The 17,782-nt window shown below is 55.1% G+C and overlaps 1 protein-coding gene across 1 annotated transcript; it reads left to right on the forward strand.

The window, feature by feature from the left end:
- The first annotated feature begins 1,555 nt into the window (after positions 1–1,555).
- Positions 1,556–16,528, forward strand: WNT4 (Wnt family member 4). Its single transcript, XM_068658596.1, has 5 exons — positions 1,556–1,892; positions 12,692–12,927; positions 15,064–15,195; positions 15,524–15,666; positions 15,846–16,528. The coding sequence occupies exons 1-5, from the start codon at positions 1,816–1,818 to the stop codon at positions 16,311–16,313; spliced, it is 1,056 nt and encodes a 351-aa protein (XP_068514697.1). The 5' UTR covers positions 1,556–1,815; the 3' UTR covers positions 16,314–16,528.
- Positions 16,529–17,782: the final 1,254 nt, after the last annotated feature.

Raw genomic sequence — 17,782 nt, forward strand, 5'->3', positions numbered from 1 at the left:
TCAGCCAGGGATGCTCCTTGGGCCTCAGGTATGCATGGTGCCCCTGAGACCCCTGCAGAGGTCCAGGGCCATGCTCACTCATCTGAATTCTGTTGGACTCTTTGGTGTTGGCTTTTGTGGGGCAATAAGGCACCTGAGGTCCAAACACTTGTGAGTGCACACTATTTGTGTGCACTTACATGGCTCTGGCAGCCCAGCCAGGCACCTCTAACCTCTCTTACCCATTAGCTTTTCAGCCAGGTCTTGCCTTCCTGATGACTTCACTCAACACTCAGAGGCATTAGAAGCAAGAGGAAAGCCATGGTTTTGTCTTGCACAATGAGCCAGATTAATCAGCTCCAGTTGCACTGAATTACCTAGTCGGGGCTCACAGTGACAGCCTCCAATTCACCTGCCCACCAGCCAGTGTCCCGCTTTCAACCAAGATCATCAGCAAGAACACGAAGCTAGATGAATGACTAGGTGAGGGTGGGCTGCAGCCTGTCAGGAGCTAGAAAATACGTCAAAGCACTTTGAAATTAAATCCTCACTTTGACAGGGAACTAATGCACAGATTTTAAAGTAGGTGTAATATACTTAGGCATGTGTGCAGCACAGTGCAAGTTGCCATGCTTTGAATAAGTGTGCTCCAGCTATGCTGTGAGCAGGAAAATTGGGCTGAAAAGACAAAGGGAATTTTGAATAGCTCCAAACCAGCTTGGCAAGATTTTAGAGATGGTAGCAAGAGGTTTTAGTAATGGACCTAACTAATAGCATTGACAGGAGGAGATTTGGTGCACAGTTGTTTGCTGCTTGGGATCTTGGGTTTCACTCCAAGCAGCCGTCTCATGACATCTCGTGTTGCTCCTGGCTTTAAATTGAGTCATTTGTGCCCATGTGGTCTGTGGGGGATAGATGGAGACATGGCAGATGGGGAAAGAGATGGGGATTCCCACTGCATCTCCTGGCCTCCAGGGCCAGCAAACCAGGCTGCTGGGATTCCCAGCAGTTGACCTTTCTAGACAACTTCAGGTGTGGATTTAATCCTTAATGCTTGTTTGAGCATCCTCCTCCACATGCTCAAAGCCCAGCACTAGGCACTGCAGGGACAGACCTGTGGTGACACAAAGAGGGTGTGTGGCCCTGTCCCGATGCCAGCTCCGGCTGCTATTCCTATTGAGGGTAATCCCCCAGGACCTCCCTCTTTTCAGTTTGCAGATGACGAAGTCAAGAGCTGCCTATTTGTGGCGAACCCTCAGAAACCTCTCCTTGGGAGACTCCTTCCAACACAAGTGGAGGCAGTTCATGGGATGCCCAGGTTACTCCCAGCGCTACGGAAAACCGAGGCACCTCCGTGCTCCATCCCGAGCCCCGCGGCCCGCTGCCGGCGGTGGAGCGGCACCGGGGGGGGGGGGTGGGAATCGCTGGCGGGCAGCGCAGCGCGGCGAGGGGACGCCACCGGTGCCGCCCCGGGGGTGTCCCCAGCGGCGGGACCCGCCCCGGGAGCCGCAGTCTGGGGCCGCCCCCGGGGCTGCCCCCGCCTCCGGCCCGCCCCCGGCCCGCCGCTCCATCCCGGGATGGGCCGGCCGAGCTGACAGTCGGGCTCGGCGGCCGCCGCGGGCGCATCTACCGGGCAGCGCCCGCCGCCAGCCGCCGCCGCTCCTGCCCGGCGCCCACCTGCGGCGGCGGCTGCCTGGGGGCCGTGGGCCGGGCGGGGGGGGCGGGCGCCACCGCCGTCGCCGCCACCGCCACCGCCACCGCCGTCGCCACCGTCGTCGCGCTCCGCTCCGCTCCGCTCCGCTCCTTCCTTCCCTGCCTGCCTGCCTGCCCTCCAGGATGAGCCCGGAGTATTTCCTGCGCTCCTTGCTGCTCATCATCCTCGCAACCTTCTCGGCCAACGCCAGCAACTGGCTGTGAGTAGCCGCGGGCGAGGGGAAGCCGCCGCCGCCACTTGTTGCTTCCCCCCGGGGGCGGCCGAGCAGGTGCCGCGGGGCCCGGCAGCATCCCCCCCGCGGGGGTCGCGCCCCGTCGCTGCCCAGCTTCGGAGCGGGGCGGCGGCGGAGTTCGGGCTCCCGGCCCCGGGTCAGCCCGCGGGGGGCTCCGGGCTGTCGCCCCCTCCGAGCCGGCGGGGCCGGGGCTGGCGGCCCGGCGGCCCCGGCAGGTGGGCTGCAGGGATGCAGACCCTGCCCGGCTGCTCGGCTCCCGCGCCTCGTCGAGGCCGCTCACCGGCTTGCTTGAGGGGCATGAAAGACCCCTCTTTCGCCTTTTGTTCTTCAGTTACTCGGTTGGGCTGCGCTGGGGAGCCGAGGTCGGGCCCCCGGGTCAGAGCAGGGCCTGGGGCTTGGCGAGGCGCCCCGTGAGGGCCATCGGTCCAGGGAAGGACTTGGCAGGGCCAGGGCGGCTGCTGCGGCCGAGCTGGGCTCGCTCGCGCGCTGGCCCCGGGGACCCGTTGCAGGTCAGGCTGCGCGTGTCTTGGCTCCCGCTGCCCCCCGAGCACAGTCAAGGGGCCGTGGGGGGCTGCTGCGTGCTGTGGAGGAGCCCGGTGACATTGGTTACCCGCTGAGCAAACACTGAAATAATGTCTAAGGTAAACAGGGGTGGAAATCGTTCTGGAAAATTCCTGCACATTTGCCAAGGCTGAGGGGCTGTCTTCTGGGGAGACCCCCAGGGCAGAGGGGACGGAGTGTGACAGCGCGTTCCCTCAAAGCTCTGAGGGACTGCTTCCTCCTAATAAATCTTGTCTTTTGGGAGACACTATTTGCCCCGTTCCCAGCGTCACCGGCTGCTGTGCTCGCAGGCTGAACTCAGATCCCAGTGCTTGCACCAAGCGGACCTGCTGTCGGGCTGGGCGTGTGGGCCGCATCCAGCTCGCTTCCCCAGGCCTCCATCAGCAAGGGCAGGCACACCACAGACCCCCAGGGAGTCCCCAGGGCTGGAGGCTGGGGCTGCCAACACAAAAGCTCCCTGGTGGCTTGCACCTCTCCCGACAATCACACCCAGGCAGGCATGGACCCAGAAGCATGTCCCCTGTGGAGTGCTCTCTGTGATTCCCATCTCTCCTGCCTTTAGGTTTGGCTTGCTGGAGACTGCAGGAGGTGGATTGGTTTTGGAGGATGCTCCCTACGGCTGGGGAAAGCTGGCACCAGGTCAGCAGTATTCTCCCAGTGTCCTGCTGATGGGAAAAGGTGTTCACCCTCGGGCAGCTGGCTGGGATGTGTTAGCGCTCAGCCTTCCTCCCCCCTGTTTTGCCAGATGGAGCGACTTGTGCTCCGATAGACTCTAGCAAAGAGGTGGGTGGATCGCAGCAGCTATCAAGGTAGTCTTTAAGCTGTCACGCCTCTGATGAAGGTACATCGGAAAGAGTGGGAGCACTTTTCCCGCAGGGAGAAAGTCCGGAGGAAGCCCTGCAGGATGACGGCAGGTCCCGGGGAGGAGCAGCCCCTGCTCGCCCAGGATGGGCATGGGGAAGCACCTGGTGAAAGAGGGGTTCGGTGTTAAACCACAGCAGCAGGGTCAGCTCCACATGGGTGTGTGGAGGGGGAGTCCTGGCACACGGCTGCAGGGCTGGGGCTGGTGGGGAGAAGTGGGAAGATGAGGCAGGCAGAGGGGTGGCTCACTGCGACAAGCGGTAGCACTGTGTGCAGCCAGCCATGCTTGCAGCACGACGAGAGCACAGCACGAGGGGTGGGCGTGGGGGGTTCATCCATGGGAGAACGGAGGGCTCATTCCTGCCAACAGGGGAGGAAAAGCAGATACAGCTCAGTGCGTTCAAAAGAAAGGTTCAACTTTTTGATGTTACAAATGTATTGTGATAAAAGGATCATCCCCCGCTCAGTGCTTTTTATTCTTTGCCTTTAGGATTAAGACAATTCCCATTGTTTATCTTCTCACATCAGAAACAAAGGCTGCCGGAGGCAATAAACAGAGTTAGAAGGATCCCAGGAGTTATCAGATATTCAAGGAATGAGTATGCCTCGTATGTCTTTGCAAAGCTGCATGTGTCATGCGTGTGGGCTCCAGCGTGCTCTGCTTTATCGCAGTGCTGCCTGGGTGCTGCCCACCCGCGCCCAGCATCTGGAGGCTGGATCCAGCTGGCGCACGGTGCTGGGTGCGCGCCTGGCCAGGTGCATACTTCTGCACGTACGTGTGTGCACTGGGTGGCAGCGCACAGTGAAGTTTGCTTTTCCAGAAACCTGCTGGATTAGTGATTAAGCTCAGTGTGCCTTTCACAAGACGAGGCTTTTTCTAAAGCGTCTTTTGACCTGTCGGGACTCGCATTCCCTGAGCACTTCGGAAACGCCACTTGCAACACTTGAGCTGAAGGTTTTCAGCAAGCCCAGCTCAGTGAGGTAGGGCTCATCAGGACCCTGCACACGGTGCCTTCTGAGCCCCATCCCACCTCGAAGAGGATGGTGTCAGCATCTCTGCCAGGCATCGCTCTGCTGCTGCACATTTCGAGCTGGAAGGGACTTTGCCAGATCTTTTCATTAAATGGACCGAGATATTTTCTATCTGGCTAGGAAGTAAACCTCAGGTGTGTTTTCTCAGTGTCTGAGCTCGGGGAGTTGCTGTTGGGCTCACTGCCTATCCAAAAAAGCTCTGACATAAAAATTTGAAGAGATGCTCTGTTCCCCCTTCCAATGAAAGCTTCAGACTTGCTTTTCCTTCTGCCTTTTGGGGCTCGGAGTGCTTTAAGCCTTTTCCTTAAAGCAGGCACAGAATTGTAAAGTGAAGTAAAGGGCTGTAGCTGATTGTGCTTGTGCATAAAGGGCAGGTCCCTCTCCCTTCTGTGTTTCCTCTGGAGGACTCCAGGGACTTGCTTTACCCATGGGACGAGCTGCAATTCGAAGCAACTTGCATGTCACGGCCTCAGTTCAGCTCTTGAACCTATGCATGCAGGAACGTGACTGAATTTGGAAGCATGTTCGGACAGAGGTGCAGCAACATCCTGGTGCTGGGGGTGTTCTCAGAGGGTTCAGCCAAACGCCCAGCACTGCACGGGCTGAGCGCCTCTTGGAAGTGGCCCAGGGAGAGCTGGGCCCTTGTCTTGGCAGGAGGTAAGGGGTGATTTATTTAACTCTTTGGGGGCTGGTGGGGAGCAGAAACCCACCTGAAGAGGTGAACTCGAACATATGCGAAGTGGGGGTAAATGCGGGTTTCTCCTAACTGTGTATGGCACTGGGGCTGCTGTTACCTGTAGCTATTTGGGTTGTTGGAGCAGTTGTAGCCCTGAGAATCAATTCCCCTGCCTGAAAAGCTTCAAGAGGCAACAGGGCAGGGGTCCCTTATGGGCAGGGCCCTGGTTATCTAGCTCTCTGGGAGTCATTGCAGCCTCTCTCCCTCTTCCTGCTGTTACACATCCAGAACTGGCTTTGGAGGAGGCTCTCCATGCACTCTGAATAGTAGAAGATGTGATTATGCTGCTGCAGAGCAGGGTGTGCCACCGGCAGCTCCATCTACCCCCTATTTACAGGAGTTTAAAGCTTCCAGTTGGGCTTGAGACTTGGCTTAAAGGGCCAGGAGCACAGCTGGGCTTTTAAAAGCCTTTAAATAATGAAACTGCCTATTCTTGGGAAAGCTTGGAGACCTTGCAAGCGTCCTAACAAGCCTGGCTAAGCAGCTAATAGCAACGACTTTTGAGGGCTGGAGAGAGAGGGATAAAAATATTTTTTTCTGTAGCCCCCCCCCTTTCATTGAACATCACAAGGTGCTTGACAAACACAGGGCCCAATGCTCTCTGCTCACCCCTGCCAGCTTTGCAGAGGGGATATTGCAGGAGCAGCCTGGGTAGCCCTATACACTAATCTTCTGCTGGTTTTGGGTCACTGCACAATGTAGGGGATGTAGAAGAAGCAGGCCTAGGTCCTCTACTTGCATTTCTCTGTTCTTAAACCAGACTCAATTTTTAAGGTGAATCTCCCCAGCTTTGCTAGCAGAGAGTTTGCTTCACCTCAGGCCTGGTTGGGTTCCATTTTGCGTGAGATTCTTTGCATTGTCTTTGTGACCCTCCCATTTTCCACTCAACGAGGAACCAGCCCAGCATTTTCCCAGTGGATGCCACGCTGTTGCAGCCCTCATTCAGCAGGTGCAGGTAGCTCCGGGGCAGATCTGTTTCTGCCAAGCCCTGCTCCCCTCCCCAGGTGCTTTTTGGTGCGAGGACGGTGTCAGGAAGGTTCCCCAGTCTCATCTGCTCTGGCAGCTAGGGCAGTGGATTGCACAAAGTGGGTCTGATGGAGAATTGCCTTGCTTCAAGGGCTGCTGGGGGGCTGGATGAAGGGTTCTCTGCTGCAGGGGTGCCCAGAGCCCCTCTACATTGCTCTGGGAATCCTGCTGGGGCTGCAGGCACAGCACTTAGGGCTCCCCTACCCATGCACTGCATGGTTAATTAACACTGGGGGTGCTGGGACCCTGCATGCTTATTCCCAAGGGATTTGGGGAGGCAGACCTAAATCAGCAGCCTCCATTGAATTGAATGATTCTTTTTTTCAATATTTAAAAAAAAAAAAATCCTGCCACTTTTGACAAAAGCAGCTAAGTTTAGCTCAGCTATTGAAACAGACTGCCCTTAAGGGTTGCATCCTGCAGAGGCAAGAGACCTTTGCAAATCTCGACACTGAACTCCCAGGCTTGTCTTTGAGCTCTGCCAGGATGGAGGAGGGATTGATGCCCTTTTGCTCCTCAGTGAGGATGGGCATTGTTCTTTCCTTAAGGACACCTCAAATAAAACTATACCCTAATCTTCAGGAGCCTTATTCTAGGGAGGAGGGACATGGGTCGGATAAAGCTACCCTGTATCCTATGGTGTGCAAAGACAGGATCTGGTCAGCTCCATGTGCAAGCAATGGCAAGAAGCAGATTTCTTTTTGCAATTGTTTGTGGTGGATCCATGAGTCAGAACCAGGCTTTTGTATTGCAGCAAAAAAATGCTTATGCTACTCTGCAGAGAGCTGTTGTCCTCTCAATTAATCCTTCCTTGTAGATGGAGGGAAATACATTACAGCCATTTGTTTGGGCTTGTTTAAAATGTGAAACTGCTGAGCAACCTTGGAGGTTAGCCATTTCCAGGAGGTTCCTCCATATTTCCTTAGAAGTGCAACACCACAGGCTCTTACAATACTCGATTTTCATTATTTATTTTTTTTTAAGCTGAAAGCCTTGTGAATCCACAGAAATCTCAGTTATCCAAGGCTGCTTGAATGGCAGGCCCTACCCTGGCTACAAAGTGCAGGCCACCTCTGATTGCCTCCAGGTGTGGGGTGCATGCCCCCCATTCCTGTGGGTGACCCCCAATTGCATCCTCCAGGCTCCCCAGGAGTGGCTGCTGTGGTTTGCAGCTGGGAAGGTGCTGTGCAGCATCTGGCAGCCTCAGCAGAACTGGAGCCAGTATTGTGCTTTCATTAAATTACTCGGGGAAAAAATTAATTGAGCATCTTGGCCAATGGAAACCAGCCCGGGGTCTGTTGGAAGTTGGGTGAGATCAAACTAATCCTGAAAAAAGGGCTTCTCTCACCATGTGTTTGCAAATTTGGATTGAAATGAAAAACTTGTCAGAATTTCTCCAACCAGGTCTAGCCTGAAGTGCTGCATAAGGCGAATTCCCACATGGCTCAGACATGTGGCCCACACTTGCTTCCTCTTGCAGCCAGTCCCTGCTGCTGTGCTCAAGCACAGGAGAAGATCCTATTGGCTTATAAAGGGAGATGTTGTAAAGGATGCTTCCTGCACAGCTGAAGTAGATTCCCAAAGTAGATTCTGCCCTCAGGGTTGGCTCAGCTTGCCAATTCTGCTCTTCTCCATCACAAAGTGCAGGTGCTGAGCCAGGGCACCAGGCTGTCCTAGGACCCACAACCAGGCCCCCTGGCTGTCCCCAGGGGCTGGGGGGCCAGCATTGCCTGTGACAGCTTGCTAAGGGTGAAACCACATCCTAGAAGCTGCAGGGCAGCTGGTGGAGAGTCCCTAGCTGGGCTAGAGCCCCGTGGCGTTCGCTCCCTGCCAGCCCTGGTCAGATCACGGTGAGCACGGTGGCCCTGGGGGACTGCTTTGGCAGCCATTAATTGGAGGTGGAGAGTTGGGTGTGAAAAACATGGTTTCAGTCAAGAGATGAAATATGCAGTAACCGGCAGGAAGGACAGAGCCGGAGTGCTGCTTTTCTTCCAGGGAAGAAACCAGACAGGCTTTTGGATGACGGCATTGTAAATCATGGTTTACATTTACAAGCAACAGAAAGGAAGGACATCTAATCCCCAGGGGGAGAGGTGTCTAGTCTCAGGGGGGGGACGACATGTCGTGCTGCAGGGCCACCAGCTGCACTGGGGCAGCCTTGCAGGTCTTCAGCAACACCCACCATGGGCTGGTGGCTGCCTTCCCCACTCCAGCAGCACAGAGATACTGAAGCATTTTTCTTCTCTCCTCTTTTCTTCTCTCCTCTCACTTGTTTTGGCTGGAACAACCCCTTTATGGCCTTAGGCAGGCAGGTGGCCCAGGAGGACGGGGTGTTTGCTGAGCAGGGCAAAGCTTCTGACTCATCTGACTGCTCAGCATCTCTGATAGGGGGTCACAGGCCTGGCTGTCACCAACTTTAGGAAAATGTTCTCCAAATGAGACAACATGAGGAATTTTCACAAGTGAAACTCAATTTCAGATGTTTTTTGATTGTTTTGTGTGTGTGTGTGTTGTTGTTGTTTAAAAACCAAGATTTCTGCTCACTTCAGGACATCTGCTGCATCTTCCCCAAACCGCCTCTACTGAGAATCCATCCGTGACTCACATTTCCACACCTTTCCATGGCAGCCAATCCCCTCCCCTCCCCTTCTGCCTCTACCTGCCAGCCTCTGCGGCAGAAATTATCATCACTTTTATTTAAGTAGGGCTTTCTTTTTTCCTTTTCAAATCTCCCTGGCTTTGAGGTTTCCCTGTTTGCCATCTCACCGAGTGGATCAACTGCGAATACGTAAATTGTGGGACTTCAACCTTGATCTGTATGCTGTGGATGGAAAAAAAAGAATGGCTTTCTGTCGGTTTTATGTTAAGTCAGTGATTTTTAATAAAAGGGAGCTTGTTCTGTGAGTGACTTGTCTGGATGTAAAGGCAGGAGAAAAGAAATACAAATCTGATGATGAAGCAAGAAGACAAAACTTGAACAAATGACTTGGGCAGGAGCTACCCCTTGAAACATTCTTTGCCCAGTCTTGGTAAGGGAAGAAATTATGCTATTGTTTGTGGGTTTTTTTGTTTGTTTGTTTGTTTGTTTTTCCACAAGCAGGGCTGTTCTGAGGCTGCCTGTAAGACTTAAATCATAGTCTAGAGCCGTGCTCAGCTACAGAGAAATGAAGATGTGATATTGAGATGGAGATTGCACTGAGACCTTGCAGAGGACAGCTTTGCTTTGGTTCACTCCTGGTGTGCTGGTCCTACTGCATGTGCACAAAGGCAGAGAAGGCTTTGTCTGTGGCTTCTACCACCTCAATCCAGGAAAAAATAATTCCTCAATGTCCTCATTAAGGACCAGGCAAAGTGCTGGAACAGCACTTGCATGCTGACCAAGGAGCATTGCAGATGGGTTTGGTGCCTCGCTCGGGCTCCGCAGCCCTGAGGAACACTCTGTGTATTGCAGGGTGGGAGCATCTTCGAATGCTGGTGTGGGCAGAGCACCTTTCCCAGCTCTTATCTTGCCCCACAGCTGCCACAGAGAAGGGAAAGGCAGTGAGATGTTCCTGTGTCGTGCCCCTGAACATGACACAGACAGGTGCCACCTGAAAGACTCAAAGCAGTCCCATACTTGACAAATATCCTTCTTTGCATCCTTGATTTGACCTAGAGACTAGGGTCGGAGCTGCCCCCTCTGGTTGGAGCCTTTTTTTTGGAAAGCAGAGATGGTACCAGAGGGTGTAGGAGGCTGGAGGTAAGCTGGGAGTCTCCTGGGGCTGTGGCATTTCAGGCACAGCTGCCTTCATCCCCAGGGGGCAGATGTGCACGGGCTGAGGAGGAATGATGGCGGAGAGAGGCCACAGCATCATTCTGGATAGCTTCACCTCATTTGCCTGCCTTGCAAAACAAATTATCAGACATGCTCTTGGAGAACTGTATCCATCTTTGAAGCATCTTTGTCCTTCATTTTATCATCCCAAATACCATTAAGTGCCTGTTGGGGAGGTGTCTTATCAGGCACATCTACTTGGAAAGGCTTGAAAGGCTCTTGTCATCCTTCTCTTCATGTGTACTTTGAATTTATAGCTCCACATTGCTTGGAGAATCCCATTGAGCTGGGAAATATATTAGAAAAGGAGATGGTGCCCCTATCTCCTTTGCTCCTAAGCAGAGCTGATGTTAGGTGCCTGCAGCAGGGCTGGGCACTGGCTCACCAGCAGGACCAGCCATGCTGCTTTCCAGGAGCAGGTTCCCTCCTGCAAAAAATACTGCTTAAGTCATGGGGGATGGGGAGTGGGCAAAAAAAGGCAGATTAGCACAAGGGGATGGTGCTCGAGGCAGAATCTGGTTTTCTTGTCTTCCAGGCTCAAAGCTGATCACCCGACTCGCAGTGTCTCGGGATGAATCTGATTGCATTGCTGTGCACTGGCTTCCCCGTGCACAAACCGAAATGACAGCTGGGTGAGGGAGCGAACAGGGCTGTCAGGGCTCAGCATCAAGTGTCCTGAACAATCCCAAGGGACATTTGCTGCCTTCGTCTTGGCCCAGCCACATGCAGCAGGGTGCAGAAGCAGCAAACATTGCTCCCAGTGTCCAGGGCCACAGCACAGCACCAGCAGCACTGCTCGCATCGAGGGGCTGGCAGAAAGGTGACGAGCCATGGGTTTGCTCACTCGTGGCAGGGTTTTCAAGTTAGCTGTGTACATCAGGCAGTCATGCAGCCGGTCCTCTGCAAAGACTGGGCCCTTAGAGGAGCAGAAACCCTTGGGCAGAGCTGCTTAGCTGGTATAAAGGCTAGAAAAGAGCTTGGCTCTGAAACCACGGCAGCCTGCCACTTCCCACTGTCCGAGAGGCATTGCATCAAGTGACCTCCATGCATGAGGAAAGCTGAATGCTTTTGACGGCTAGCCATGCAGACTCCCCACGGACACTGCAAGCCAACACGGCTTTCTCACCATCTCCCACAGCCCCCAGTTGTAAGCATGAAACCAAGCTGGTGAATAATTCTGCTGATGCACGGAAGAGAAAATCCTGCTCCCTCCTCCTGGGGCAGGCTGGCATGGCTAATGGGAGGAAGAGGCTATGACAGCTTGATCTTGTGGCTGAAGTCAGCAGATCTGGCTCCTGGGACACATGGGAACAGGCAGGAAGCAGGAGCCACTTTTGAATAGTCACTTCTTAGAGGCAAGCAGTGCTTCAAAGGCAAAATCCTTAGTAGGATGTCGTAACTTTGGAGGAGGAGAAAAAAAACACAAGCAAACAAAAAACCCGCAAGCTCTGTAGGGCTGAGAAATGCAGAGTCAAGGAATGAGCTTTCCAAAAAGCCTTCGCTCAGTACTCACATCACTCAGCACGGGCAAGGTAGCAATGTGAGCTTTTTGGTGCTGGTGATTCCTGAGAATGTTGGAACTCGGTGTGGCTGGAGGGTGCGAGCATGAGCTGTGCCTGCCCAGGGATCGCTGCCCCGTGGCAACACAGGGTGCCACCAGTGGCAGTGGCACTCGAAGCAGGTGCCAGCAGCCACAGGAAGGAGGGAGGTGTCTGGGTGCATGCCTGCACCCGCACTAGCGTGGATAATCTTAGGAAATCGGGGTTTATCCTACAGCCTGGATGAGTTGTGGGGGGGGGTCTATCTTATAACCCGTCTGGGATCAGGCTGGGGCAGGAGGCTGAGCCTGGGAAACTGGCGCACATGGAGATGGATGCAGGATGTGGTGGGTTGGGTTACTGCAGTGTGCAGTGCACTCAGCTGCTTGGTGGGGAGCTGCCCGGAGCTTGCGGGATGCTCACCCAAAAAGGGGCAGCTCTCCCTTTCCCTAATGCCACCACTGGAGAGCAACTCTGTAAGTCCTGCTGAGGATGGAGCCATGGAAAACTGAGCATGTGGCCAGTTCTTCCAAGTCACCAAATCCCTGGCAGCTACTTTTGGGAGCCGAATCGGTGCAGGAGGTGCTCAGCACATGGAGCTTTGTCCCCAGTGGGCTTCTGGCTCCATCCTCCCCACTTCAAGCCCTGCTTGAACCCCAAGTTACAGAAAACCTGGTAGCTCCCAGAGGCTATCCTCAGGCACTGGAGGAGCTAAAAGCAGGCTCCAGGAGGGAAGTGGTTTGGAGGGAGATGTTTGTCGGTGATGAGCACACTGCCACGCCGCGGGAGCCGTGTGGCAGCTGGAACTGGCAGCCAAGTGGCTGTCCTGCTTGTTTTGGCTGACTTCAGAGACCTCTGGCTTTTCCTAGTAGCACTTGGATATGCTGGTACTCAGGAGACCTGACCAGGCACATTCAGACAACACCGAAAATATCCTCCATGTAGGCAACAGAGGCAAAGGGGAGTCAGCAGCTGGGCTCTCCAAGAGACAGGGGACCAGGCTGCCACAGGATGGTTGTTTTGCTTGGCCTTGCTCTCTGCCATGCAGAAATGCATCCTGTGGAGCAACTGCAGTGGCACTTTTAAGGTGACCCAGGTGAGGGGATGACAGGCTTGGGTCTCCTCACCTCCTGCTGAACATGAGTGTGTGCTCCCCCAGTCCCTGCCTCCTAACCCATTGCACTGGCTGTTGTGGCAGGTACCTGGCAAAGCTGTCTTCAGTGGGGAGCATCTCTGAGGAGGAGACCTGTGAGAAGCTGAAGGGCCTGATCCAGCGCCAGGTGCAGATGTGCAAGAGGAACCTGGAGGTGATGGACTCGGTGCGGCGCGGAGCCCAGCTGGCCATTGAGGAGTGCCAGTACCAGTTCCGCAACCGCCGCTGGAACTGCTCCACGCTGGACACGCTGCCTGTCTTCGGCAAGGTGGTAACACAAGGTGAGCCAGGCACACACACATGGGGTGCTGCAGCACAGGGGAGAAGCACCAACAGCCCGGCTGGGTCCTTTGGGCTGCAGGGGGGTTTCATTTGCCACTGAGCCAGCAGCTGCAGAGTAGGGAACAGCCCTGCACTCGGTCCTGGGGCTCACAGCCCTTCCCTGGGCATTGCAGCAAAGCTCTTCAGACTGTGCTGGCAGCAGCATATCAAGGCCCTTGTGGTTCCTCAATTGCTGGATGGTTGCTCTGCTGAATCTTTTTCACACCCAGTGGGTGCCCATCATACGTAGGCACCAAGGAGGCATCAGCCCCAGGCATCCAGCCTGGAGCTTTTACAAGGACATGCCAAGCTCGAGCAGGACCATAAGATTGCTCAGTGGCCCCGTCTCCATCCTGCTGAGCCAAGGAGCTTTGCTCTGCAAAGCCACAGCTGCAGCAAGATGCTGGATGTATTCAGTCTCTCTCTTCTCTGGGCAGCACCACAGTGGTGACTGCTGCCAAACAGCGCTGCTCTCCAACAGAGCCATCTGCGTGCAAGGCCTTGTGAGGACAGCCCTCTGCCGCCCAGCGAGAGTAAAACACGCCGCAGCTGGACCCTCTTTGGAGCAGCATCGGCTGCCACCACCACACTGCCAGTGTTTCGGGGAGGATTTATGGCCAGGACAGCACCTGGCCCCTGCGATCCCAGCTGCACAAAGGCATCCTGGGGGCACAGGGCTGTGACCAAACCAAGCGAGGGCCCAGAGTCTCAGGGTGAGGAGCCGGAGGGGAAGGCCACTCCAGCACCCCCAGAGACCTCCAGTGGGGCCCTTGCATCCCCTCGGGTGCCACCCAACCTCTGATGCACCGAGCACCTTCCCATCTAGGGAACCGGTCAAAGCTGTCACCAGCTCCTTGTTTGACTTTCCTCCCCTCGATACAGGGGTGAAGAGCTCTTCTTGTGAAGGTTCAGGACTGGAAATACCAGAAATACCAGAAACTAAAAGTCGCCTCTTTTTAGTCAGCCACAGCACAAACAGACCAACATGATCCTACCATTAACCTTGATTAACTTGGAGGCGGTTCAGTCCCACCGCTGGCTGGGCCTTCCCCAGCCACTGCTGCTTGGCCACCAAAGCCTGGGCTGCGACCACCAAAGTAGCTGCCCTCTGTCCAACCGGTGAGCCAGGGAGATATCTGCCACCCCCACCTCTGCCTTCACACAGCCCTAACACATGGCTACCCAACACACCATCCTTCCTCTTTGGAGAGGAGCTGTGTCCTTAGCCCCCTCCTGGCCTCAGAGGCTGGTGGGTGTTTGGGTTTTGCAAGCCACGATCCCAGGCTGTGCCGCCCCTGGGATTTGTGTCCAGAGGTCTCCCCATGCAGATGGTTCAAGTGAGTTCTTTCTCTCTGGGTGCCACCACACAGGTAGTGCAAGAAAGTGCAGGGAAGGGACTGCTCCTCGGGACTGGGCTGTGATAGAGCTTTGCAGGCTGTTTTTTGGAGGTGTCTACAGCTCCGGGATGCTGTGTGTCAACGACAAGGGTCTGCAGCTGCAGGGGGCAGTCCTGGATATCAGGAGCAGTGCAGAAGTATAACTGGGGTGCCAGAGGGCTCTCATGAAGGGGTGCCCTGTGAGCACCAGGCAGGACAGTCACCCCATGTAGGCTCAGGAGAGCTCTCCCCATGCTGGCGATGCAGCCTTTGCATCTCTCTCGCTGCCAGGTTAAAATCTTACCCGTCACATTCAGGTTTTAACCTTGCAGGGCAGTTCCCAGCTCCTTGGCCATTGCAAGATGGGGCTTTTGCATAGGTTCCTCCGCTGGGACTGGTGCGGGCTTGGGACCAAGCAAACATCATGCCTGGGAGTGGGGAGGATGAGTCCTGCATGTGGGACCGCATCGCTGGGGAAGGGGAGACAGAGCAAAGGGATTGATTTGCTAGCTCTGCATGCGTGTTTTGCTAAGAGTCCATTTTCAGACCAGATTTTCAAGAGGTGTTATGTGCAACACCAGGGCAGGGAGGAATGGGGAGAAGAGGCGCATGTAGCAGCCCAGCCCAGCCTTGGCCACCTGAGATGCACAGCTTCAGAAAGCCTTCTCACATGCCTCGGCCCTCCTGCCATGTTTTCCACCATTGTTTGTGCCGTTGCAGGGACGCGGGAGGCAGCATTCGTCTATGCCATCTCTTCGGCAGGGGTGGCTTTTGCAGTGACCCGCGCCTGCAGCAGCGGTGAGCTGGACAAGTGTGGCTGCGACCGCACGGTGCAGGGGGGCAGCCCACAGGGTGAGTACACACAGCGCGGGAGCTGTGCGGGGATGCAAAGCAACCAAGCATGGCAATGCCCACTCTTGGGGGGCCACCCTTAAGAGAAATGTAAAATATATATGTATAAATAAATAAAAAGAAAGACACCTGGGAGCACAGCCCAAAGGATCTTGTCTGTCCATGTGTCCTCCCCCCCCAAAGGGCTGCCCTGCTCAGGCTTCCCCAGCCTGGTGGACAGCAAGACAAGTGGGCAGATGAGCAGTAGTTTAGCAAGAGCAGGGCTGAAAGGGATGAGCAAGGCAGGCTGGCGTCTGGCGTCATGTCTCACCCATGCCCTGTGCCTTAGGCTTCCAGTGGTCTGGCTGCTCCGACAACATCGCCTATGGTGTGGCCTTCTCACAGTCCTTCGTCGACGTCCGTGAGAGGAGCAAAGGGGCCTCTTCCAACAGAGCACTAATGAACCTCCACAACAACGAGGCAGGGAGGAAGGTAATGGTGAGGGGGTACCCGGGCAGCCCAGCAGGGTCTGCAGCCACTGCTCGAGTCCCTTTGGCTTCACTTTTAAACCCCCTATGTGCAACAGAGCCCTGTCCCTTTCTGTCCCACCTTCCTGCTGCATCCATCCTGTGCTGACCATCCTGTCTCCTTTCTCATATGTGCTCCTCCAGGCGATCCTCAACAACATGCGGGTGGAGTGTAAGTGTCATGGTGTGTCAGGCTCATGCGAGTTCAAGACGTGCTGGAAAGCCATGCCCCCCTTCCGCAAAGTGGGCAACGTGCTGAAGGAGAAATTTGATGGTGCCACAGAGGTCGAGCAGAGTGAGATCGGCTCCACCAAAGTGCTGGTGCCAAAAAACTCCCAGTTCAAACCGCACACAGATGAGGACCTTGTCTACCTGGACTCCAGCCCTGACTTCTGTGACCACGACCTCAAGAATGGGGTGCTGGGCACCAGTGGCCGGCAGTGCAACAAGACCTCCAAGGCCATCGATGGCTGTGAGCTCATGTGCTGTGGTCGGGGCTTTCATACGGACGAAGTGGAGGTTGTGGAAAGGTGCAGCTGCAAATTCCACTGGTGCTGCTCCGTCAAGTGCAAACCCTGCCATCGGGTGGTGGAAATCCATACGTGCCGGTGATGCACAGAGGGGAGCTCCAGTCCATTCCCCTCTCTAAGTGACCCTGCTTCTCTCTTGCCCCAGGGCCAGGACTGAGGAAGTGGCCCAGACACTGCAAGGAGATTGCAGCTCTTTACAGAGACAGAGCCCCAGAGGAAAACAGATTTTAAAGAAAAAAAAATATTTAAAGTTTAAAAAAAAAAAAAAAAAGCAATTGTTGTATTTTTGTTTGTTTGCTTTATTTATTGTTGAAGCCAAAGCCCCACAGTGGCCTCCTGAGCCAGCAGGGACGTGCCTGATCTCACCAGGTGGCCAGGGACCTGCATGATGCCTGCTCTCATCGGACGAGTTCCTACTGCCTCTGGAGCATTGTGAATGGGCGATGGCTAAGCCGAGACTGGCATTAGGCACTCAGTATCTTCTATCACAATGATTTGTATTTGTTTAAGGCATGCACTAAGCAGCCCGGAGCACTGCTTGGCTCAGCTGAGCCTTGAGAGGCGATGGAGTGCAGCCAGTATGTGCAGCTTGGGGCATGGCAGGAGATGGGGAGATGGCAACAGGGTAGCACTGTCCCTGGGTCTTAATGGCAACACAGAAAGCCCATCTAGACCTATGAGAATATGGAGGGGACGTGGCACACTCCTGCATGCCCTTGTTGTGGGATGCTGAAAGGTCTCCTGGGCAGCAGCTAGCTTTTGGAGCAGCTCTGGCAGCTGCTGTGATTTACAGAAGCTCCTCAGTAGCTGCCCAGGCTGTCAAAGGACACCACATCCCCACTCAACTCCCCTTCCCCTTGCAAATCCATTTACCCCCTCACTGCTCCAGCACCTCACTGTGCTGGAGCCTGTGGAGAGGGTGCAGGGAGGCTGTGGTACCTGCAATTCAAGGAAGAGATGGGAGCTGGTGGCAGGAAATCCCAGGGGATTTCTTTCCCTCCTTTCTATAACTGCCCCTATCTCACTCACCAGCATCCCACCACCAGGTCTCCTCCTCTTCCTCTGTGTGTGCTTTCCCCAGGGCATTCTCCACAGCCAGTGAGGGCTCCTGGGGACAAGGTTGGACACAGCCAGTCCCCAGCCTAGTTTTTACCAAGAAAAGCAGAAGCTTAAAGCAAAGCAATTGCTGGGGTGAGGGGAAGACGCTGCAGGGGGCATGCAATGCTCATGCTCTGCTGCTACTGCTGCCTCATCCTCAGGCAGTGTGGGAAGAAGGCTGAGCCCAAGGGATGCTGCTGCGTGTGCCCCATGTGCAGGGATTTAGTGCAGCAGAGCCCCAGCTGCCCTGTGCCCGCAGCAGCGCCACAGGGACAAAGTGCTGTCCTGCCCACTCCCACCTCCCCGCCACCTGGTGCAGCGTCCTTGCTGCTAGGCTGCAGGACGAAATATTTGGAGAACTAATAAGCAGTGGGGCACTGCGAGGGGAGGTGGAAAGCGAACCAGTTTTCTGCAAGTTGAGAGGCAAAGAGAGCAAAGAAAAAGCCCCAAATG

The sequence above is a fragment of the Anas acuta genome, chromosome 22, assembly GCF_963932015.1.
Source record: "Anas acuta chromosome 22, bAnaAcu1.1, whole genome shotgun sequence".
Lineage (NCBI taxonomy): Eukaryota > Metazoa > Chordata > Aves > Anseriformes > Anatidae > Anas > Anas acuta.

What these genes read in the sequence shown, in the direction of transcription:
- WNT4 (XM_068658596.1), top strand. Translation starts at nt 1,816, where the DNA reads ATGAGCCCGGAGTATTTCCTGCGCTCCTTGCTGCTCATCATCCTCGCA. An exon ending in GCAGGGGGGCAGCCCACAGG is followed by an intron (nt 15,196 to 15,523) that starts GTGAGTACACAC and finishes CCTGTGCCTTAG; the next exon opens with GCTTCCAGTGGTCTGGCTGC. An exon ending in ACAACGAGGCAGGGAGGAAG is followed by an intron (nt 15,667 to 15,845) that starts GTAATGGTGAGG and finishes GTGCTCCTCCAG; the next exon opens with GCGATCCTCAACAACATGCG.